This window comes from Tympanuchus pallidicinctus, unplaced genomic scaffold, assembly GCF_026119805.1.
Source record: "Tympanuchus pallidicinctus isolate F22 unplaced genomic scaffold, pur_lepc_1.0 scaffold1, whole genome shotgun sequence".
In the NCBI taxonomy this organism is placed as follows: domain Eukaryota; kingdom Metazoa; phylum Chordata; class Aves; order Galliformes; family Phasianidae; genus Tympanuchus; species Tympanuchus pallidicinctus.
The window spans coordinates 78,398,503-78,423,752 of record NW_026294618.1 but is presented as its reverse complement, the minus strand read 5'-3'; the positions used below and the strand labels follow the sequence as shown (position 1 = coordinate 78,423,752).

Genomic DNA, 25,250 nt, shown 5'->3' with positions numbered 1-25,250 from the left:
TCTTTAATAGATCCTCCTTTAATAGAACTTCTGAATCTTTAATAGATCTATTATCATGAGCAACAAGAGAAGGAAACATTCACTTTTTTATATGGACTGGACTATTTGTCTTCCATTGCCTTTTACTTAAAACTTCCTTTGGATAAGACATAAAATAAAATTGCATCTTAGCAGAGTATTTCTCAGTTTTGAGCCCCACAGGCCAACTTCTGCAGCCCTTCATTCTCTGTGAGTCATCCTGATTTCAGTAAGTCTTGTATCTGAGTAATAGTACAGATTTAGTTAGCACTGGCATTTCCTGAGATATTTAGAGAAGCGGAAGATAAAGGAAGAATTTATGTTCATTTTGACGTCCATTCTAAAGGTGTTTTTATGTTATCTGAAGTTCATTTGAATAAGCACAAGACTGAGATTCATTGGAAAAAGACACTGAATTTAAATACCAAACATGTTCTGGATATAACATTTTCAAGACTGAAAACCTTTAAAATTTTTCTAAAGTGGGAGTGTAGTAATTATGCGGAACACAGAACAGTCATTTTAACATTTTTTGCACAGAACTGCCTTTTTAAGAAGTGCAATCCTTCCAAACACACCAACGAAGATATAGCCACATCTGTATCATTTCCTGACCTGCATAGGGTTGATCTGCACGGAACGTTCAAAGCACTCCACACATTCCCTGAATTCCCGGTTGCGGAGATGGAGGAGGCCTTTAGAGCGTTGTGCACGGGCGCTGCGGTGCCCGGAGAGCTCCCAGGCCTTGTCATAGCATTGGTGATCTTTAAGAACATCACCAAGCAAACAATATAATCCTGGTGTTTCTTTCTTCTCTAGCTCTCGCCTCAATATTTCCTCTGCCTGTTAAAGAACAAAGATAAATCGGTTAATTGCTGGAGAAATTTATTTTCAGTTTATCACTTATTACAAATTCTATTTTAGTACCTTGTAATCATTAATTAAAAAATAAGAAATGGGAACAGTTGGGATATCTTGATCCAACACAGCATTAGAGGAAAAGTCTAGAGCGAACCAAGTTCCAAGTTGTCCTTCAAAAATACATAACAAAACCATAAACAAACACAAGACTCCTGTATCAACATAATATAGTGGCCTTTGGTTTAATGGTAAATCCTAATTTTCAATCTTATGTATCTATTCTCTCTCAAGACCAAATATCAGTCCAGGGCATCAGATTCACACTCACCATATGAGAGTGCAGTATCACAGTTATTGAAGTATGTGCAATTCTGTTAGTTTATCATCTGCAATCATCATTGCAGTCTATAATCTGCAAAGGTTGTAATTCCTTTTTCTTTAATTACTCCTTTCTAATGACAGTTATTTCCATTCTGCAAGAACTGCTCCAAAAGTAATACCTCTTATTTTGTTACGTTGGCCCACACCATCAGAGGCAGATGTTGGTGGTGGTGTGGCAATAGAGGTTGAGATTTCCAGCCAATACTTTGTTACATTTTGTTGCTAATATGACAGATGGCAGCAGAGAGGCAATCTCACAGAATGGTGTCTGACCCAGAAGTGCACATGAAGCAAGGGTATGAAATTGAATTCCTCCATGCAGAAAAAATGGCACCCATTGACATTCATTGATACTTACTGAATGTTCATGGAGCCTAAACAGTGGATGTGAGCACAATGAGGTGGTGGATGGAGCTTTTCGGCAGAGTTGACAGCAACAGTGGGTCACTTGTGCTGGTGCAGATTTTTACTAGTGTGGCATGCAGGCTTTTATTCATTCATTTTATTTCATTCTGCTGAAAATGCAGAGCTAATGGCGGTGACTGTGTTAAAAAACAGATGAAAATTCTCAGCTCCAAACAGTATCAGATAGCGTTATCGTGCTCTTTATATCTATTGAGTTTTCATGGAAATAAGAGGTATTACTTTTAGAGCAACCTACATATTATGTACTTTCATACTCTCATATAAGTATATAAATGCTTGAGATTAAGTATGTTGAAAATATGCACAGTATTACTGAAGAAAAGACAAGCTGGGTCTCCCAGACAATTTATTATGATCTGTAACCAATTTTCTAAAGCTCTTTATCTCAGTGTTGCTATCTCATTCTAACAATAAAATTATTGTTTCTCTTTTAAGAGATAGTATGCTTTCTGTGGCTTTTTGAAAAGATAAATATGCTAGACAGATGATCTCTTGTTCAGTCCAAAATGTTACCTCAATCCTCCAGTGCAAAAATGTCACATGTAATTCAGCTCAGCACAGATTTTCTATTCAAAAAGACCTGTTTGAACCATATGAACCAAGAGCTCCAATACAGTCTGTCACTGAATTAGAGTTTGACATCGCAACACTTGTCATTTTTCTATCATAGCAAGTTTATCTAAAAGGAAAGCTGCGTTCATCCCTGCATGGAAATTATTGCTTTTCTTGCTTTTATGATAACTGTTTTATTTTCTATGCAGACGGGGTGTCAAAAAACAAATGTCTGCTATACAGTCTTCTACTCCTTCTCCTCCAATCAGTAAAATTGATTGATCCTGTCTGAAAAATCATCTTCAGAAAAATGACTTCTTCGAATGTTTTGTTTTTGAAGGCTTTAATGTATATTAATGATAACACTTCATTCTTACTGTATTTTTAAACTAGCTCAGTAGGAAAAGTCTGCAAATATTGGAAGTGTACAAAAAATGAAGGATTTGTAAAGGGATCTTTTGCTTGTATTCTATTCAGAAAATGGAATCACATTAAGAAGAAAATTAAGAAATGAACGCTAGAAAAATAACTTACTGATAAGTGTTTTTTTAATGACTTTGGAACAGTTTTCCCAAGAAAAGGAAATCTGATTACTCAGAATTTAGAATTAGCATTAGTAATAGCGTTAGACAATCTAGCCCTACAGGATTGCACTTGCAGAGAATTTGGTTAAAAGCCAGCTTACTCCCTCCTCTCTGCCTCCATTAATTGCCATGACAAGCATTAAGGAACTAACAAAAGATTTTTAAGACAACTTTTTTCTAGAGCAAACCAAACAGTTCGTTATTTGTTTGTTATGTATTTTGTTATGCAGTAATCAAATGAGACACCAAAAGGTAAGGGTTTTCATTTCTTCAAATAAAGGAAAAAGATCCTAATTCTACGGTGCAAACAGCAGCTATGAGGTGAAAAGTGCATTGCATTCTGTTGCTTCAGTAGGGCACTCCCAAATTTAGATTGTTATTCTGTGGCCATGCCTAGTACTAATCACACACTAGACTGGTAAGCCAACCATGCCCTAATTGCATTTCACATTTAAGAGCATAAAGACATCACGTTCTGGTCTAAGCTTACAAGAATTCATTGCCAATGTAAATATTTCAGTGCACAGATAAAACAAAGAATTAAATAAGCAGAAGTCTGATTTTGTCTTCATCTTATTAGCTATCTGATCACCCCTCTGGCACATTACAAACCTTTTAATTACTTAAATCTTTAAATGCTTATAAAAGGATCATAACTACAAACTAGAAGTACCATTTTTTCACAACATTTATCATTTCTCTTCTATGAAAACAGATAATACCTCAGGATTTCTCTTTTTACTAAGAAAAAAATATTCCTTTCTTCTAACTTTATAGTAAACTATTTCAAAGAATGTACTTTTAATCTCTGATAAGAGCTTTGCTTTTGAAAAGAGCAAACATTGTCTTAACAATGAAGAGAAGATCAAGGAACCTTTTTCATTCAGTACATGCAATGTACAGGAAAGAAATGTAGCCATAAGATTTATTTTTACCCATTGAACAGATTAAAGTACTGAGATGCTTAATAATAGGATATTTTACCTAAAAAAAAAAAAAAAAAAAACAAAAAAAACCAAATCAATTAAAAGCTACTAAAAAAGATCAAAAATTGAAGCTGCATAGCCCTTGCCAACTGAAGAGATTAAACTATAGTAGCACTGTTGTTCACAGAACGGTCTACACTGCAATGAATGGAAATGAAAACTCGGTTCTAAAGTCAGAGGATTTTCAGATGAGAAAGATTTGTGCTGTTATCTTACTATCTGGACTGCTACAGCATATACAGGCATTAAGTAGGAAATGCTTGAATAAAAATTCACAATCAATAAAGAGGGCTCTTGTTTAAACAAAATATTTGTATTTCTCACTACAGAGATGCCTGGAAATCAAGTTCAAGATTAATCCTACATTTTGCTACCCAACCCCCCAACCCTAAACTTTCACATGCAATACCCTCCATGTGTTCCCCTTTTTTTTTTTTTTTTTTTTTGTGTGTGTTTTGTTTCCTAAAAGCCTCTATTAAGCCTCATTCATTACAAGGATCTACTAGTTCCATTATTTGACAATTAATTCCAAGTTTAAAGTATTTCCTAAAATGCTTTCATCTTTTCTGCTAGCACATTCTTCTCTAGGCTACCAGACGAGTATGAAGAGACAGAACAGATAAGCATGGAAATGAATGGGAAAAGGGGTCCTGAGTTTTAATCTTGTCTTTAGCTGTAACTTTATGGATGACCTTGGGTAAGCCTCTTTTTCTGTTTTGCGGCTGCACAGAAGGGATGCTTACCTGCCTTAAAGGTCTGCTATGACATATAATGAAAATCAGTCAAGATCTTGAATCATTCTTATGCACTAATCAGGGTAGTACCACTTACCTTTGCAAATAGTAAGCATTTTCTGAATTTAAAAGTAAGCTTCTAATATTATACTGTACATGTATTTCCTTGTTCAAATATTTTTAGAAATCATTCTCATGTTGTGACAAGAAAAATGGCTTTGCAGAAGGTGAATTGCTGGATATGTTGTCTCCAAATAGGCTTCATGCACTGTTTATTCTGATGAGACGATTGGGAAAAGGCTGAAAGTGGGGCTGAAAGAATAACAGCTCTCTTGGTTTTACCATGGGGCAGCAGCTACAGCCCTCTAGAACTCCTGCAAGGGAGAAAGGCCCAATTCTACTGCAAGAACTGAAAATCTGCATCTCAAGCTCATCTTCCTTATCGTTTTAGAAGAGAAATAAAGCCACTTTCAGTGCGTTATTTCAGGTGATACTGGAGAGAACTCACCTAGACCGAATAAATTTGTTCAATGTAAGTAATACTTTTGAGATCTCTGGTTTCCTCTCAGAATAGAGAGGAGACATTTTTCAACATCGCTTTTCATTACAAACATGGAAAGTAGTGTCTGTTTTTAAGTAGGTCTGTTAAAGGAATACAAGTGAAATTGTAGAAAGACAACAGTGGCCATCAACGTAGAATGCATTCAGACCTTATAATACCTTTTTCATTTGCTTTGTGCCCTGCTTTGCTCACTACTTGGCACTCTTTTGTTTGACTCATGTTATCACTTTTTTTTTTTTTTTTTACTAATTATGAAACAAGTGAATCTCCATCATATTTGAAAAGTCGTGGCTGTCAGGTGAGGTCCCAGATGACTGGAGGAAGGTCACTCCCATTTGCAAGAAAGGGAGCAAGGAGGACACTGGGAACTACAGGCTGGTGAGTCTCACCTCTGTGCCTGGGAAGATCATGGAACAGATCATCCTGGATGACATGCTTGATCATATGAGGAATGAGTGTGTGATTCGAGACAGCCAGCACAGCTTCATCAGGGGAAGGTCATGCTTAACCAATCTGGTGGCCTTCCAGGATGGAGTGACAGCATCGGTGGACAAGGGTAAGGTGACTGATGTCATTTACCAGGACTTCAGCAAGGTCTTTGACATGGTCCCCCACCACATCCTTATCTCCAAATTGAAGGGATGTGGATTTGATGAGTGGACCAGTCAATGGATAAGAAATTGTTTGAAAGGCCGCAGACAGAGGGTGATCATCAATGGCTCTATGTCCAGGTGGAGGCTGGTAATGAGCAGTGTCCCCCAGGGGTCTGTCTTGGGACCAGTGCTCTTTAACATCTTCATCAATGACACTGATGATGGAATCAGGTGCATCCTCAGCAAGTTTGCTGACAACACCAAGCTGAGTGGTGCAGTTGACACGGTGGAAGAAAAGGATGCCATTCAGAGGGACCTCGAGAGGCTAGAAAGGTGGGCCTGGATGAACCCGAACACGGCAAAGTTTTGCACTTGGGCCTGAGGAATCCCAGGCATCCAGACAGACTGGAAGGAGCGGTCCTTGAGAGCAGCCCTGCAGAGAGGGACCTGGGGGTCTTGATAGACGTAAAGCTTAACATGAGCCAGCAGTGTGCCCTTGCGGCTTGGAAAGCAAATGGTACCCTGGGCTTCATCAAAAAAGCAGAGACAGGGAGATAATTGTCCCCCTCTACTCTGCTCTTGTGAGGTCTCATCTCCGTACTGTGTCCAGGTCTGGAGCCCCCAGTACAGGAAAGAGAGCTGTTGGAGAGGGTTCAGAGGAGAGCCACAAAGATGATCAGAGGCCTGGAGCACCTCCCCTATGAAGACAGGCTGAGGGAGCGGGTCTTGTTCAGCCTGCAGAAAAGAAGGCTGTGGGAAGACCTCATTGCAGCCTTTCAATACCTAAAGGGAGCCTACAAGCAGGAGGAGGAATCAACTCTTTAAAAGGGTTGATAACTGCAGAACAAGGGGAAATGGTTTGAAGTTGAGGGAGGGAAGATTTAAGATGGATGTCAGGGGAAGTTCTTTGCAGAGAGAGTGGTGAGGTGCTGGAACAGGCTGCCCAGAGAGGCTGTGGATGCCCCATACCTGGAGGTGTTCAAGACCAGATTGGATGGGGCCCTGAGCAGCCTGGTCTAGTATTGAATGTGGAAGTTGGTGGTCCTGCATGTGGCAGGGGGGTGGAGATTCATGATCCTTGAGGTCCCTTCCAACCCTGGCCATTCTGTGATTCTGGGAATGTAGAACCATATATAAAGAACAAGAAAGGATCCACAAAAAAGTTTTCTAAATGTCAGTGATATCTTTCTCTGCAGAGTCTGTACTGCTATATTATTCTGTCAAAATTCTGAACTATGTATTTCCCCAGTGCATACTGTGGAGCTGTGCATACCTTACCTATGTGCCTTAGTAGGTTTTTTTTGGGTTTTTTTTTTTTTTCAGTGCAAAATTCTAAAGTAGAAGGAAGGAACACACTACATTCGATGTCCAAGTATTCAGACTTATTGACATTGCTGATTTCTGTCTGTTTTGTTAGGTTTTCCAGTACTTAATGCTTTCTATACAAAAGCAGCTGTGAGTGAAAAATATTTGTATATTTACATGTCTACACGTCTATTTAACTGTTTATTCTTTTAGGCACGTGTATATGAAGTTCTTCAATAACATGTACATTTATCTTGCTTCATTAGATTCACATAAAAGAAAAATTAAGCTGTTTAAAAACATAACGCTTTTGATAAATACAAACAGTTTACACAATTAAAGCTTTTTGATAAGCAGCACAAATAGTTATTCCCCTTGCTGTATATGTAATGTTTCTAATTTTCTTTTTTTCTTTTTTTTGGAATCTGAAGCTGACTTTCTTCCTATCACTACTCTCAGTACTTGCATAACATTTTTTCAAAGCACAGCACAAACCTTCATTCTGAAAGCATTTCTAAGCAGTTTCCTGTGTCAGATATCCTGTCCTATTCTCTGAGTGTCATTTTCATAACTCCCTAAGGGTGGTTTGTGAATGTAACTGGGACAGAATGCATTTCCAGGAAATGGAAAGTATTGACCTCTACTTCTGCACAGTACTGAAAAGATTGTGATATTAGCATACTGCCCCCAAGGCATGCATAATGTGACACAGAACTGACAGCAAAACATAACTGTTAGTTTATAATGAACGACATTTGGAATTGGTGAATAATTGAAAAAAAAAAAATAATCTGTTTTTTCTTTTTTGTGTGTTAAGTTATAGCTTTCTATCCAATAAGCTTAATTAGTATAAGCGCATCTGTAAAGGCATACATACATTTATATACTTACACAATGTGCTAAACAGAGGAATAGAACAGAAAGGAAGAGAAACAAGATAATGGATATTTTGGTTCTGAAGGTAAATATTTCTGAAAGCTATATAAATTCTGAAAGCAACGCTTGATATCTTAACTTCCTCTTAATTACTGCCCCTCTGCCCAAGAGATTGAACCAGAAAGAGAATATAGCTACATTTCCATAAAAATAGGCATTGTTTCCAGGAATCACTGAAATCCTCCTACCACAGCTCCAATAGCAATAGTAAAACATTCAATAATAGGAAGGCTGCTACAGTTTGCATTTTTAAACAATTCTGTCATCTATACATTCAGTCAGATGATGGTTTTAAAGCTGTTTTTGCCAGGAGCTGACTGCATGTGACTGCAGCAGTTTTAAAGAAACAGAGAAGTTCAGAAAAATATTAATGCAGGCTTAAAAAATATAAGATAAAGGTGTCTATGTCATGTCTGAGATTCCATCGAGATATACTCCCCAAAGCGTATCCCTAGTTGTTGTAGCTGTTAATTTAATTTTCCTTTAATATTTTCAAAAATCACTCTCACAATCTTCTCTCTGAACGTAGTCAAGAAGTTTTCTTGGCAGATTTTTTAACGTGTTAGACTTAACTGTCTTCTTCCTTCCTAAGTTATTTCTTATTCATTCATTTCTACTTCATGTAGTCATTCTCCCAAATCCCCCATTGTAGCACTCACAGGTCACAACAGATCTGCACATCCCGTGTCCTAAATGGACTTTCCTCACAATACCCCTATAGAAATGCATGTCATCAGTGAATTGACAGGTTAAATCAGACAGTCTTTCATATTTCAGATCTCACTGCAAGACTGCCATCTGTAAAAAACAGTTTTTCTTACCTTCCCATGCTGTCCTGCTCTTTCATAGCAGATTACTGCATCTTCCCACATTTCCAGCTCCTCATATATCTGTAAAGCAGAGCTGGTGCACCCAAGCTCAAAGAGTAAGCTTGCAAGCTGACGCTGGAAAAATAAGAAATGCCAAAATTGAAAATAGGTGCACACTATCCTTTACAGTTTTTTAAGATGTTAGAAGAATTTCTGACACCAACAAGAAGCAAAGAGAACATGAAATTACCCTCTTGAAACCCCTTGCTGGAGCCTCAGAAAATTTATGTACCTCAAAAAAAACAAAACAACAGAAAAATAATTGCTTTGATGCCAGTAACTCAACTACTTTGGACTAGTTTACAATAATATAAAAATTGGAACACGCATGTGAAGGATGAATTGAGAGAGAACTTCCACTCCTTAAGTGAAGCAAATGGGCTGTGTGGCTGGAGAGCAGCTGCAGCAGATGCTGTAAACACTGAGAGGGGGAAACTAAAACCTAAAGGAAGGCATTAAATCTGCATTTAGCAATGCCTGCCATAGTAATCTGTACCTGTGTAAATACAGATGGACGAAAGTTCTAAAGCAACTTTGCTAGGTGCACTACTAGAGATCAGTTCGCAAATAGCCACTGCAAACGGGTATTAGTTTTCAGTCAAATCAATATTGGATTTGAGCTCAGGATCAATTCCTTAGTTGAGTTTGCATCACTGATAAGCCAGCTTCTCTGTTATTTCAAATCCAGCTACTATTATTTCAATGCAGTTATGAAAATAAATGAGTAATTCCTTCAACTGAAAAATAAACAAGGTATGTTTTCACAACTTTGAAAGTTGGTCTTTTATTTATCTTTTTTTAAAGAAGAGATTAAGATTGCATATAGCTTTTCATCTTTGAAGAAAGAATGACTTATTTACTGCGTGTTAGAAATACACTATTTGGTTTGCAAAAACAAATGGGAGCGTTCTATAAAAGGACACCTCATTATGCTATGAGATCCTGCACAGTGAACCTCTGCAGTGTTTTTGGTGATCCTGAATAGATTCGCTTAAGTTCTGCATAGATGTCATAGACTTCTCTTTATATAATGGGCTTCAGTATCAGTTGCAAATCTGAGGAATGATCCATACGTAAAAATAAATTGGTTAGTTGTAAAAACAAACAAAAAAAGTTGGCTACAGTTTTTTCAAATAAATGCATAAACTGTGAAAATTTGTAACAAGGTGATTATTTGTTCATTTGATGCTATTTACTTTGAAAAATGCTACATTTTCCACTGTCTAAAATTAAGCAAGATTTAATTTTTGTTAAATTTACAAAAACTAAGATTTGGTACAATTTACACCGACAATGTCTCTTCATAACTTAAACTAAAAGACAACAGCCATCTTCCAGTCTGAGCCCCTATTTTAGTATTTCTATCTTTGGCTTGGAAAATTGGCCTAGATTGAAAAGTGCCCCTTGTGATATAATTTGAAACTATTAGAAGAAAATATAATTGGTAAGAACAAGATGCGTTCAGATTAGAAATTAAAGTGAAAGCAATAAAACATCGTTAAAAATAAAACATGCACACCTTCGGAGATCTGCGATGATGAATTTACTAACTAACTTAAAATATATGCATCACCAAATAAGACTGGTATGGAGAATTCTATTCTAGAACGGAGTTTACCTCCAAGATAATTTCAGTTTTGGAAAAAATGCCCTTTCAACACTGGTATAAAAGGGCATGTCAAGAAAATAAAGACTTTGTCAGCACTTTTGACTCTTACTTGGCTGCTTTGACCAGTCTGCTTCCTGAAAACAACTCAAAGTTAATAACTGTTACACGGCAAACAAAAATGCAAGTAAGAGTGATCTAAGAGTAATAAAAAGTAACACAGTGGAAAATTATTTTAACTTGAGAAATGTTGGGAGCTTGAAAATTTGTCCATATTTTAAGGAAGTAAAATTGAAAAAGATGAAGCACGCTACAAGCAATTTCTTCCATCCCTGACATAATAAGAGATATGAAAGCAAAATATAGTAGAACTCGATTTGTTTCCAGAAGAAGTGTTTTAGGTTATGTCTTATTTCTACAGTGTTTCAGTGCAAAGTCATAGTATTCTATCCCTGACTTTGAGTCATGCAGTATCAAAAATGTAAGAACCACAGACTTTAAAGTAAAGCTTCAAATGAGGTTACTTCACACCTGTATAGTCCAACGTGGAGGCACCTGACAACAGTAGAAAACCTTCATGCGTTCAGATACTGAAGTATTTGCATCCTCAAATTGGTCTGCAAGTGCCTGTAAATAAAAAGCACGTGGTCACTTAGAATTTACTTAAATTTAATCAACACCAAAAAAAAAAAAAGCAAAAAAAAAAAAAGCAAAGCTCTGAGGAGATTTAAAGTACATACAACAGGAATAAGAATCAAATTTACAATTTCAACCTCATTGTTGCACAGGAAAAAAAGTGTGCCACATGTTAGTGCCCTTGCCTAATGCATTTCAATTATCCAGTTCTATTTTCATGTCAAACACTGCACTGGTGTGCTTTAAACATGAAATTTCTTATTAAAAAGGAAAGGAAAACATTCTGAGCCATGCTTTTGGAAACACGCTTCTAATTTAGAATAAATTATTGAGGCTTGGAGTGCAATATAATTTAGGCTTTTCTGTTTTGGTGGAGCTCTGGATTTATGAGAAAGAAATGTTTTCTTCTGAAACCCTTTGAAAGAGAATAACATCTTGCATAGCAAAAGTGCAGTAACTTCAGCACGAACTTTTGCTCTGTAAATGTGCTATGAAGTTAGTTAAAGTAAAATTCAATAGCAAGAAAAATAAAATGTTAAAACTGCTGAGGCCAGAAAGTTGGGTAGAAATTTAATTTAAGTGTAAAGCTCTTTTTCAAAAGCCAGTCATCACAAAAACAGTAAATTTAATGCAAAAAATACAAATAAGGGAATATTAAATTGCTTGTATTCGTATGACTCGTATTCAAGTCTTGCATATAACTCAAAAATTTATAGGAAGACAAATTATCAGAATTTCCTCATTTTGGAAAATGGACACAAAGATTATCAAACAAAAGGAAAAATGAGATTGGATATGTCTAAATCAAATTTGATGACCAAGATGAGGTGGTTGAGTGTACCCTCAGCAAGTTTGCAGATGACACCAAGTTGGGTGGTGGTGTTGATTGGCCTGAGGGTAGGGAGGCCATTCAGAGGGATCTAGATAAGCTGGATCACTGGGCTGAGGTGAATGGGATGAAATTCAACAAGGCTAACTGCCGGGTCCTGCACTTTGGGCACAACAACAGCATTATAGGCTTGGGGACGAGTGACTGGATGATTGTGAAGAGGAAAGGGACCTGGAGGTGTTGGTTGGTGCTTGGCTGAACATGAGCTGACAGTGTGCCCAGGTGGTCAAAAGGGCCAAAGCAACCTGGCCTGCATTAGAAATAGCGTGGCCAGCAGGAGCAGGGTTATCCCCCTGTACTCAGCACTGGTGTGGCCATACCTCAAGTATTGTATTCAGTTTTGGGTCCCTCACTACAAGAAAGACATTGAGGCCCTGGAACGTGTCCAGAGAAGGGCAATGAAACTGGTGAGGGGTCTGGAGCACAAGTTTTATGAGGAGCGGCTGAGGGAGCTGGGATTGTTCAGTCTGGAGAAGAGGAGGCTCAGGGGAGACCTCATTGCTCTCTACAGTTTCCTGAAGGGAGGCTGTGGTGAAGACGGTTTTGGCTTCTTCGTCCCAGGCAACAAACAGGACCCAGAGAAATGGCCACAAGTTGTACCAGAGGAGGTTTAGGTTAGACATGAGGAGAAACTTTTTCTCTCAGAGAGTGGTCAGGCACTGGAATTGCTGCCCAGAGAAGTGATGGAGTCGCCAACCCTGGCAGTGTTCAAGAGGATACGAGATCTGGTTTAGTTTGTGGTAGCAATGGTAACAAGAAGATGGTTGGACTAGGTGATCTTACAGGTCGTTTCCAACCTTGTGATTCTATGATTCTATGAAATTTCTTTCTGAAATCAACCTTTATAAGGAATGCAAATAATAGTTGTGAAAAATTAAAATAATCAGTTATGTGATTTAAAACACTAAAAATTTTCTAACTGCTACTGATAGCAACATCATTAGGTGGTTTCATCCTTTTAGTAAGAAAAATAACAACAGGCAACAGCAGTTCAGGCTTTTAAACCTATGTTTAAGCTCCTAGTTTTAAATAGGTTTATTTTAAACATTTAATCTTATTCACAAGTCTCTCATGGAGTTTTCTCCAGAGACCTACCTGTTCCCAGAGACTAAACAAATACCTACCCCAAGGAATTGGGGAAAGTGTATTTGTAAAAAATGGACAGACTAATAAAAATCACAATTCTGAGCCAATCCAAAAGGAATCAGATTCAGTAAAGCTTTATAGTAATGATTCAATTACAACATTTTCTTGACTATGAACTATATTAAAAACATTCAACAGTTTTGTACAAACATGTTTTCTTATGCAATACTGCAACAAAAATTAAACTGAAAAATTTCTCAGCTAATTATTTTATAAGATCAGACAATACAGTAAATTACAGTTTAAAATTTTGAAAACAATAATTATCCCAAGTCTGAACAAAGCCAGAAAATCATTTGACCTGTGAAATAACTTCTTTGGAAGGTGAAATATGTTCTAACTCAATCAGAATATTTTGTTCTTGTTTGAGCTTCTAGAAATAAATACATGGAATTATTAGTGCTTTGCATATTTTCTGTCCTGTTAATTAATTAACACATTAAAAAAAGCTCTTTAATAAGTAATACTTTAGCAGTTTATGGATACATAATTTCATTGAGTTGAGTTCTTTTTGTAAACATACTGTGCAAAAGCAACAAAGCAGATTCACAGTCCAGACTACAACCTTGACAGAACAGCTCTATGCCAAGCCAAGAACTCTTAAAACCAAGACCACTGGGACAAACCAAGACATAACCAAACCTCTGAAATCCAGTGGTCAAAATAACTTAGTCATTTAGTGAAGTAATGCCAGAAACTATGAAGCAATGAAAACAGATTTCATATAACAATGCAATGTAGTTTTGTTTAATAGGAGAAAATAATTTCTTGTTGATAAGTATGAATATAATGTGGAAAAAATTCAAACAACTGAGAAAACCTTGAGAAGGAAAGAATGACCAAATAATTAATACTTTATTGGTTGCTAATTTTATCACTAGATAAAAAGTCGTAAGAGCTGTATATTTTTACTTACTATTGCACAGAACCGTTATTCAGAACAGCACTTCGATATTTAAGATATCTTTGTTTACAAGCTAAAATGCCTTAAAGAAAATAATGAGCAATTCTTTCAAAAAAAGTTCACAGATTTTTGAATGGTACACTTCTATTAAGTGATGAAAATCACTGAACAGTCAAGAGCTAACACAAAGGAAAAGCTATTAAGCAAGGATGTATTTCAACATCAGCAAAGAACTCTTCCTCCTCCTATTTATCTAATTTTCTCAAAGGAATTATGACATCACAAACTTAAGGCAAGAAACAGGGAACACTTATAAACTGAGTTACAATTCATGGAAACTCAAAAGACATTCTTACACTGTGCAGAGATGACAAGATCTCCGAACAGGAGTACTTACTGGAGCTTTTACATTGTTCAAAATTTGGAGAAGAATATGTTCTGTGAGAACTCTGCAGAAGATAAATTCTTAAAAAGGCAGGAATCTTACCATATTTTTTTCCTCCTTCAAATACCTTAGAAACATTAAAGTATGGTAGCTGTAATGACTTTACAATGTCATCCTTTCAATGAAACTATTGGTCAACAGGACTGATCTCATAAACCTCAAGCACCACATACACTTAAACTGACTGGAGGACTACCCGTCACACTTCTCTGTAAGAATAACACTGCTTGGTAGCTGCTTTAAAATTTCTTAAAGCTAACTTTAAAATGCCTGAAGTTAACCTGAGAATAACGCAGTCCTCTCTGTGAGACAGACCCAGTTGTTTTTTTTTCCTAAAATGTTTTAAAATTTGATGCATTTGACACTTCTGCTGTTACTCCCTTTAAAAGCATGAGCAAATAAACTTTTTTAAAGTAAAGCTTGTGTCCAGTTTTCAGAAAAGAAAAATCTTGCCTGTAGCAAGCAAGAAGTGTCTGACTGACTTGAAGCCATATAACATTTATTGTTGCACTATGATTCTTTCCCTTCTTGTGTCAGGTATTAAAATAAATTGCTACACAAAATAAATGATGCCAAATGTTCGTGGTTTGTAATGCAGAATAGGTGCATTCTTTAACAGATGTAGCTCTTCCATAGGAAAGCCACAAATATAAGATAGCCAAGCAGAACCCTTCAGCTTAATAATGTTTATATGCAGTATTTCATTGTTTATGTATGATACTCAAAAATATACATGCCTCTTTATAAGCCATTTAAACCTACTCTGTCTTCCAACTGGAACGCCCTGTTCAAGAAGAATAATCTACTGGAAACACCCTGTACTTCTTCTTTTGCTGAATGACACAAGTTTACCTAACACATACACACATTTGCTTTTCACCTACTTTAAGTTGCAGAGCAATATATACACAAGCAATACAAAAGATAAGAATTTGTTAGTCTGAAGGCAGCAGAGGCCTCATTCAACTTAACCATAAAATAAAGCATAATGCTTCAAAATAAGCGTTTATGTATGTCACAAAAGTTTTAGTTAGAACTTAAAAATTACATGGTAATTTCTGTAGAATATAAACAACAAATACTTCAAATAAAGCAAAGACTTCCAGAGGGAAATTTCACATGACAATGTTATCAATTCCAAACACGTAAACATTTTCAGCTTCCTTCTACCTAAGGTAGAGATTGTATTCTGTTATACAAGTAGAAATCTTGAGAAACAAACAAAATTTAAAAAAAAAATAAAATTGCCATTGTCTATAAATTATTCCTTGTAGTCTTTTTTACTCGGTCTATATAGGCATAATTCTTACATATTACTTAGACATCTTTAGATGTCTGTAATGAAAAAAAAAAAAATTGTTTCTTATCTTGATATCTGTAACCTATTTTTATTTTTTAACCGTAAAGTGCTCTCTTGCTGAAATCTTTTTCATCTGTTCTCATTCACTTGCAAATCTCAAGAACATCTTCAGTACTTTGGTAAGGGAGGGAGACAGGAGTATGACAAGAAACTTATGTTTGGTCTCTTCTGTGACAAATTTTACAGAACATTTCACGTAACACCTCAGAAAACTCGCTATTTTCCCTTCTTACAAAAAAAAAAAATCATCTTCCTCAGAAAAGTTTCTCTATACAATGAAACCTTGACTGATGATACTCAGTAGTTTCTGTTGAAAAATTACTTGGCAGGAAAAACACATTCTTCCAGTAGTTGAGCCTGACCCAGCAACCGTAGAGTATATGATGGTAAGTACATTAGAAATATGACACATGGGCAAAGTGTTTAAACTTTAGCTATCCCAAAGAAATGCAATCACATATAAAGAAGTCTGTTTTCAATATATACATTTTCTTGAAAGACGTCCAATTCAGTTCTTCACATATTCCTGGAAAGCTCTCTATTCATCAGGGAAAAACAAACAAAACCCCTATCATTCTGTGTTAATGATTGATCTACTCAACAAAGAGAAAAATAAGCATCCTCTGCAACTGTTGGCTTGAAATCAATTCCATTTCAAGCAAAAATGGAAACACTCTGAATGCATTAAATATTCCATGCCTGACTGTATGACGCTTTCAAACAGAAGCACATCAAGCTCCCCACAAAAATAGAGTTCTTCCCAGAATCATAAAGCAGGATTGGGTACAGTCTGTTTGGTATGTAATCAATTAAAAACCAAACTAAAGCAAAATTTTCTTTCATCTGGACAAAGTTTTATGATCTGTGCTGGTCACTTGCACCAAACAGGTCGAGGGACTGACTGAAACTGGACACCAACACTTTTGCTGCTAAGGCTTCACAGAGCAGCAACAAGAACTATGCTTGGGCTCAAGATACTGAAAACCTTGCCCAATAGAACCAAGGGCTGCAGAAACATAATGACAATCTGTCAGCACTCTTCAGTCTGTTAGCGGCCTTCAGTTGTTTAATTAAGGGTAATCATCTGTCAGTTCTAATGGTACCACTCTCACAAAGGAGAATTTGTGTTGATGATCTTCAGGAGGAACGAGTGTACTGCTGCCAGAGGAACTAACGCACTTAGCTTTCAGCTGCCCCTTTTTTACATGAGATACTCTAGTCAGGGCCAGAGGGAGAGGGCTGGAGGGAGGATAAAAGGGACTTCTCCAGGAGGTGGCTATTGCCTACTTTCTGGGCAAATGGTGGATGCTCTGTTCCTGAAGACATTCAAGGTCAGACTGGACACGGCTCTGTGTAACCTGATCTAGCTGTACATGTTCATCCAGAGAATCACGGCAGAGGAGCTGGACTAGACCTTTAAGGATCCTTCCAATTAAAACAATTCAATGAAAATCCTAGGAGCAGGAGGCTGTTAGGCCCATGGCAGTTCACCTAGCCCTTAGCCTGCACTTTTAGTGTGGAACCAGAGAAAGGAAGACAGAGTTCAGGGCAGAGGAATTATCCTGGCAAGAAACAGGTTGAAGGCTCCTTAAATAGTTTGGTATTTTTTAACTTCTCAGTGTCTGAATTTGCAACATTAATCATGACCTTTATTTGCACACATTTTATACAGGAAAAAACGGGATAAAGGACAGATAGAGTTCTGTGGTAGAATCATTTACTACATTTCTATTTCTGGGCAACTTCAGTGTCTGTACAGATCTGCATCTGGAAAAATCAGCAGGTATAGCACAGCAACGCACGTAATAGTCACAAACAATATTATTTATACCATTTAAAATCTAGTTCAGGCATAGTAGGTCATATCTCTTACAAAAACAGCTCCACGTGTCAAAACATCCAAATCTTATCACAAAAGCACAGTGTTCTTACGTGCAATGATTTACAGTGCAATGATTTACAATGATCAGATAGTTACAAAGCAATACCACGAAGAAATTGGGAAGCTGCAAAAGCAAATGGAAATGAGGAAATGAGCCAGTATCATATCATCATAGAAATCTCCATATACCAATCCAAATAATTATTTGAATCAGTGGGACCTAAATCAGTTTGGAAAATTCAAAAGCCAAACATATCCCTCTATTCACAACTATAACTGGAACAGAACATGCACAGAGTGAATTGAGCACTTCTTCAGTCAGAAATTACATTCAGCCCACACCACTGTGCAAAGGTTATCTCCACTAGCAATGTTTCCATTCAACTGATCCTTTACATACCATAACACCAAATTTTCTTCCTTGAATCATATACAAATCACATACAGTGACCTTATCATATTATTATTATTATTAATAATAATAACCTTCCACATAACATACCAGAGAGCAAAACCCCTGATATGCTGGAAATTAGTTCTTGGCAGAAATAACTACCTGAAAAAGCGCTCATCTCTCTCCACTAGAAAAACACAAACTAATTTAAAAGTATGATTATTTTCATCTTTTGAATTACTTCTCATTTTTGAAAATAACATAACCATCTAAAAAGTTATCATTTTACCTCACTAATTACACAGTAGTCGATTCTTTTTCTATTTTCTCTTTTTATAGTTCCCTGAAAGTGCATTTCTTCATTATTTCTAAATATATCTCACAAAGACCTGTCACCAATTCAGTTACCTTTCTTACAGGTCAGTTTCCCGCACTTACTGTCAAATCAGTACTCTGGGTCAGTGATCACCAATCTCTGAGGTTTACACTGCAGTCTGCTACGACCTCACTCTTAACTGGTGGTTAAGAGCCAAACTGCCCAGAACATTCCCTGTGATTATCTGTGGTGTTGACCTACGTAATAAAAGCAAAACGCTTCCAGTATAATATTCTAAGATCCTACCCCTGCTTGGCCATACAACTACTTTCTGACCCCTGCTTTAAAATTTGAGAGTGATTATTTTGAGGTTTTTAAAGATTTCCTACTGAAAATCTCCTCTGGCAATAAATGCATGGGTTTCTACTGAAATCACAGCTTGAGCGCTCTGATGAACCGATCAAGTAAAACATTCTTTTTGCAGCAGGAGAAAAAGCCTTACTGACAAGACTGTTTCGTCTTTCTGATTGTTCTTAAGGGAGGACAAAACTACCAATTATTCCAATTCACAAAGCTGGCTCTGACTTATTACCTATTCCATTTTCTGAAGTATTGTATGGAAATGGTGGTGCTACGTTTTCCACCTTAAATCCTCCCAAAAACAAAAACAGCCTCTTGTTGCTCATTTCCTGAAACAGTTAAAACTGCAGCTAAGCACCTTGTAATGGAAGACATTTTCAGAACAATGCTGGATCGGTTTCTAAAAACACGCAAACATTTGTCTCATTCTTATTGTCCTTATTCCCCAGTGACTGTTTTTGTAGGTCTTCGCTTCATTTCACTAAATAAGATCCTAACATGTATAAATTAATATTTTAAGATTGAATTAATCTTTATGACATTGAAGAACAAAGATGCTATGCTCTTAAGGACTTCCAATCACAGCAAAATAACTTATTCACCTGGAAAGCTTAGCAGGGGAAGACTGAAGGTATATTCCTCAGGTAAAGTTTTAACAGGGGAAAGAGAAATGCCTTATGTACATAGTTCTAAAAGTAATGCCTCCCATTTCATTCCATGAAAACTACAGATACAAAGAACACAAAACCTCTATTAGATAAAGCAAGTTCTCAGCTATGTAACACTACTTTTCAACACAGTCATAACCATTAGCTCTGCATTTCTGCCAGCAACAGAATTTTTATGCTAAATGATGCTTTAAACATGTCTACAATAAATCCTCCTTATTTTGAAAAAATAAAAAGAAAAAAAAAAAGAAAAAAGGCTATGTGTAATTGAAAGGCAGTCTAATTCTTAATGTTGATGAAAATCATCTTTTAAAGAAAAAGAAAAAAGTCACAAATGGAAGGAAAAAAGAAAGATTTGAATCAAAATAGTTTGGCTGAATGAAATAACACTGAGGCATAACCATTTAAATTGCATGAACTTTTGTCATTTCCCTCTGACTTCAGAATGCTTTATCTTCAAGGGAAGATGTCTTAAAACATAAAATTATTTGTTAAAATGTCTAAAAGCATTCTTCTCAAATTTTAGTAGCTTTCAGCAATAATAAAACTACACATGGAGCAAATACAGAACACCCTGATGATGATGATAGATTTGCGTATCTAATTTTAAAAAATTTAGATAATGTTGAATGGCATTTCTCACACGCTAAATAAAACACCTTTAGACTCTTCCAGATCTCAGTGGAAGCGTGCTTGGCAAACACAGCAAGCATATATTATACTATCAGTTACACAACACCACAAGGCTTGTAACTAGAAAGGCAATCAACTTGCATTTAAAACTTGCTCCTTTCTTAATGCAGTGTTATAGGCAAACAAGAAAAACACTTATCAGCTCCCAAAGGCTTTCTAACTGAAAGAATTGGGTGTTGAGCTAGAAAAGAAAACAAACTTATAAACCTGCATGAATCTACAGATGCTGAAACCTGTTTTACTTCAATGTTCTTTCACTACAGATACTTTCCCAATGAATTTCTCCCGATAATGCATCTTTAAACTTCGATATCAAACATGTGCTGCTGATACAACAATTACTTATTATAAATGCGAGATTAATATATTTTGTAATAAAAGATCTAAAAATCAATTGGATTTACTAATTTTCCTCTATTCCTTACCTTATGACACAACTACAGGATTTTCAAATGTTGTTCTACAGGTAGTGACTGCATCAAAAGATACTGCATGCATAAACATTTTAGCACTAAGTACTTAGCATAGAACAATGCAGCTAAATCTTCAATTTTCAGTAATTGCTCTACACTTTCTACTCAAAAATAGTTTCATCACTTCATGTTAATTTTATTCCAGAAAGCTAGACAGAGCAGTTTGATAAATTCTGCCACTTACCTTTAGAAGGTCTTCTATCTGTCTAATTCTATGTTCCTTTGTAAGGAATCTATGCAAAACTTATGGACAACCAAGACAGCCTTTTTTTTCCCTCCATATTAATTCAAATGAACTTTTAAGATATAGGAAGATGTTTAGGGTTAGATGTTACAGTTTTAAGACAAAGAAATATGCTGCAGTGGAAATTATTGATTAGGATGCTAGAACTGTGCATGTCTATTTTTCCTAAGATGACTCATGTACTAGATTCTTATTATGAATGCTTTTTTTTTATTCCATCAGGACATAAATCCCTGCAAACATGTATTCCACTCTGAAAGCAGTAACACCTAAGAAACAGTAACTGAAGTTGTCAGTATCAGTCTACTAAAAAAAAATCTTCAGTTTCTTTATAATAGGGTGGGGAGGAAAAGCAGACAAGAGGAAATGAGTCCAACAAACCCAAATGAAATCTAAAGCATTTAGATTTTTAAAAAAAATATAAAAATTAATACAAAAGAGGTAGAGATCATGATTAGAAGATAACTGAACTCATAAATGTCTGACATATTATTTCCTTTTCATTGAAGTACTATACTGTGCAACATAGAGCACTACCTATGCAATAGTCATTTGGGATGTTCTGTTGTAGTCAAATATTACTACTAAGGGAAATACAGTGAAATAAATGAGGCATTCAGTACCACTACAGCATCACTCACTATCAAAATACAAGCTTGTTGGTCTGGGCAAATACTGAACCTAAAGTTACTGACTGCCAGTGCTTATGGTACAGGTTTCAGTCTTAAAGTCCATCAATGAGTTAAGACTCCAGAAAAATCCTCTTACAGAGGACACAAATGGTTTAGAAAAGTATTAGTAGTATTTTTATCCGTACAACATTTACTTGTGATTCTATCATTTCATAGTTATCTCACTGTCCTTATCAGACAAGCGTGGCTTCTTAAAAGAGATCTTTCACCTGCCACTTGTGTTATTCATTTTTATGACGTATTGCAAATTGTAAGCAGAAATTCCCCTAAAATCTCTGGAAGTAGTGAGACTTGTAAGCTTATTTGTGAAGAACAGATTTAAGCTACAGGAGGCATTGCAATCACAAGTGCTTATCCTGCTGGTGGACTTCAACCACCCAGATATCAGCTAGAAAAGTAGCACAGCGAGCTGTAGGAAATCCAAGAGGCTCCTGGAATGCACTGAGGATAACTTCCTGAGTCAAGTAATAGAAGGTTCCATCGGGGGGATGCAATTGTGGACTTGCTGCTCACCAATGCAAATGAACCAATTGATGACATCAGGATTGGAGGCTGCCCGAGCTGTAGGGATCATACTACAGTTGAGTCCCTGCTCCAGAGGGATATGAGACGGGCAAAGAGTAAAATTAGGATGCTAAGTTTTAGGAAAGCTAACTTCCAGCTCTTCAAGGAGTTAGTCAAGCCATCCAGAGGGATGTAGACAGGCTTGAGCAGCGGGTCCAGGTGAACCTTATGAGGTTCAGCAAATCCAAATGCAAGACCTTGCACCTGGGTCGAGGCAACCCTCACTACCAGTACAAACTGAGGGATGACAGGATTCAGTGCCACGCTTCCAAAAAAGACCTGGGAGTACTGGTGGCAGGAAGTTGAACACGAGCCAGCAATGCGCCCTTGCAGCACAGACAGCAACTGCACATTGGGTTGCATCAAAAGAAGCGTGGCCAGCAGGCAGAGGGAAGCGATCCTGTCCCTTTATTTTGGGCTGGTAAAGCCTCACCTGGAGTACTGTGTCCAGATGTAGAGTCCTCAGTTCAGGAGAGATACAGACCTGTTGGAGCTCATCCAGAGGATGAGCAAAAGCTTAGGCAGAAAAACGTAAATGCTATGTCCTAGAATCTGTCAATATTAGTATTTTTCTTCGCAATTTGCTGTCATCATTTGGACAAAAAGCATAGATTTACGCTTCAACATAGCTCAAGGATTGTCCTATCTGACATATTAGTCCTAATACCATCATTTTAGTTGTCAGGACAATAAATGAAGAGAGTGTAAAGGGAAAACGCTAAACACTTTCAGAGCCAAAATTCAGTGGCTACACTCAAAAAATGGGACTCATACAATTTTTGGTATCTTTTTGAAAAGTGTACAACACAACAGTGGAACAGTTCAAGATTGAACACAATTCTTGAATGAGCAAAAAGACTTGTTTTTCAAAGTAATAACTGAGAAAAATATGAAAAAACTTTAGCAGAGAAAGAATGGTTACATTCTTTTCCCCACAGTAGTGAATGCCACTGATCCAAACTGGCAAATAGAACAGCATAGTAGCAAATTGATAGCCAGAAATCAGTACCTGGAAAATCATACTATTTAATATTCTCTTTTATGCTAGTGCTACAAAAAGAAAAACTTCAGTTATTCCTGAACAACACTTGGCAGACTGGATATGATTTTTGTTGCTTCTTGTTTTTTCCAACAGAAACCGTAATTACATAGCGGAAGAAAAACAGAGGGTGTCAAGCATCACTGTGCTAATTATTCTGAAGTGTGTTAATGTGCTCAGTGCATCCCCAGAACCACTCGTGCCATGTAACATCTTCAATCTGTCAAATTTGTCATCTGTTTAAGCAAAATAAAATGTTTTGAAAATGTGTGATTTGAAATTGAAATCATAACTATCACCAAGAGTTCAGTCTCCCTTGCAATTGCCTTCTGAACTAATAACATTTATTTCTATGGTTCTGGAGACTTTCTGATCTTGTCTGGAGCTCATTAAGAAAAGCTTTTACAAGGCACCTGGCTTTTCTCCTCTTTCTGAAAACTTTTTGAAATGTGTTCCGTTAATAAATACAATTCAAAAGAGCTGAGAACTCTTGGGATATCCACGTGGGATCTCTACAGAACAGAAGAGAAGGTGGCTCTTCCACTTATTACTCTCCTAAAGAGTGAGCTAAATCTCTCTCAGTTCACCAGTGTATTTCTCAGATTCCATGAACTTTCTGTATAAATTTCAACATTCCATAAAACAAATTTACTGGCTAAATTTATCATTCATTTTTCTCCTTTTTCCTCTCCCATTCAAAAGACAGCTAAAGGCAATCATTAAAATCCTATGTAAAAGAGTACAAGACAGAGGTGAAAAAGAGGAACTCTTAGTATAGTTAGTATTTAAACTAAACAGAAAAGTGTTGTCATTCTCTCAGTCACACTTAGAAGTCTCTCTACACTGCTCCAACCTTGGTTTTCAGATGTTTGAAGATACAGAGATGGGAAAAATCTGAGCCTCAAATCTCTCTAGATTAGATACCTAGTGGGAGGAAGACTACTCCCCTCTCTTTTTTGAGCTTTACCCTTAAAATGCTCTATTGATTTAATGTCAAACAACAGCCAAATAAAGCTAAGCACAGGGAGCAAGTTGGCAAGGAAGGGACAGTTTTGTTTTTGAAAAGAAAGAGAATATATTTCTATGACAAATCACACAACTTTCTTGCATAACTATTTTAAGACCATCAGTGTGAAAGTAATGAAACTGTGGAGTTCTTCCATTTAGACAGGTTACACCTCACAGAGCACAAAATGCCAGTACTGGATCTACGCCGGCCTTCAAGGTACACTAAAGTATTTTCAGAGTTGAATGAATTGAATAGCAACTACAACGTGTTTCTGGTAAGAACAATTTAAACCAAAAAAAACAAGATTTCCCCTTTTGATACATACAGAAAAACATTAGTTGCTGGAGAAAATGACACTCTGAAGTACTATTTAAGTGAAAATTACAGAGCAGTTGACACAGAATTCCCAACCACATACATCTGTGTATGACTAAGGATATAAAACAAGCTCTCATGTGACCTTTCAATCTTAGACAAAATGATTGGCCTATAATATTGCTAGTCTGCTCCCTGCTCTCCTGAAGTCTTATTAAAAACACCCTTTACAAGACACATTTCTCTCCCACTAACGGGCAAATTCCTCTACTGCCAAGAAAAGCAAGAGAACCAGATGAAATATCACTGACATCGTATTGCATGTTGGGAAAAATCGAGCCATTGGCTTACAGGCTTGTTATCGCCAGGTGCAGCCAGCAGTAGAAAATACAATCAGAAATGGGGCCATGTAACAAGCTGACAAAAGCTCCAGGCATCCAGGTAGCCTGTGTAACCACACAGATTAAGCAGCAGGAAGCAGCTGTAACAAGTCACTGTGGGATAGGCTTTAGTAGGCTACTGGTATACCAGGCACATAGCAGTTTAACCTCTTTTTACTGCCTGAGTAACAACGCTCTCATCACTTGCGCACCCACCGTCCCCTGTATTCAGCACAGCACTTTAATTCTTTTTGCTTCATTCTTAAAAATATTTTAAAATTCATTGAGATGGAAGAGTGCTCTTGTTTCAAACATCAAGACACTACAATGGGATACTTTCCTTTACATGCTCTAATCTTGTTTATTTCTTTTAAAATTATCCTTCCTTTTTCCTTTCTCATTTTTTCATAATTCCTAGACCACTCAAA

The 25,250-nt window shown here is 36.7% G+C and overlaps 1 protein-coding gene across 2 annotated transcripts in view; it reads right to left on the bottom strand.

The window, feature by feature from the left end:
- Window positions 1-25,250, bottom strand: part of TTC27 (tetratricopeptide repeat domain 27) — a 103,037-nt gene that overhangs the window by 22,120 nt on the left and 55,667 nt on the right. For both annotated transcript variants that reach the window (XM_052684087.1, XM_052684095.1), the window contains 3 exons: window positions 10,945-11,040; window positions 8,760-8,882; window positions 634-861 (listed from right to left, as the gene is read on the bottom strand). In XM_052684087.1, coding sequence (XP_052540047.1) covers window positions 634-861; window positions 8,760-8,882; window positions 10,945-11,040 — 447 coding nt within the window. The remainder of the gene's footprint in view (window positions 1-633; window positions 862-8,759; window positions 8,883-10,944; window positions 11,041-25,250) is intronic.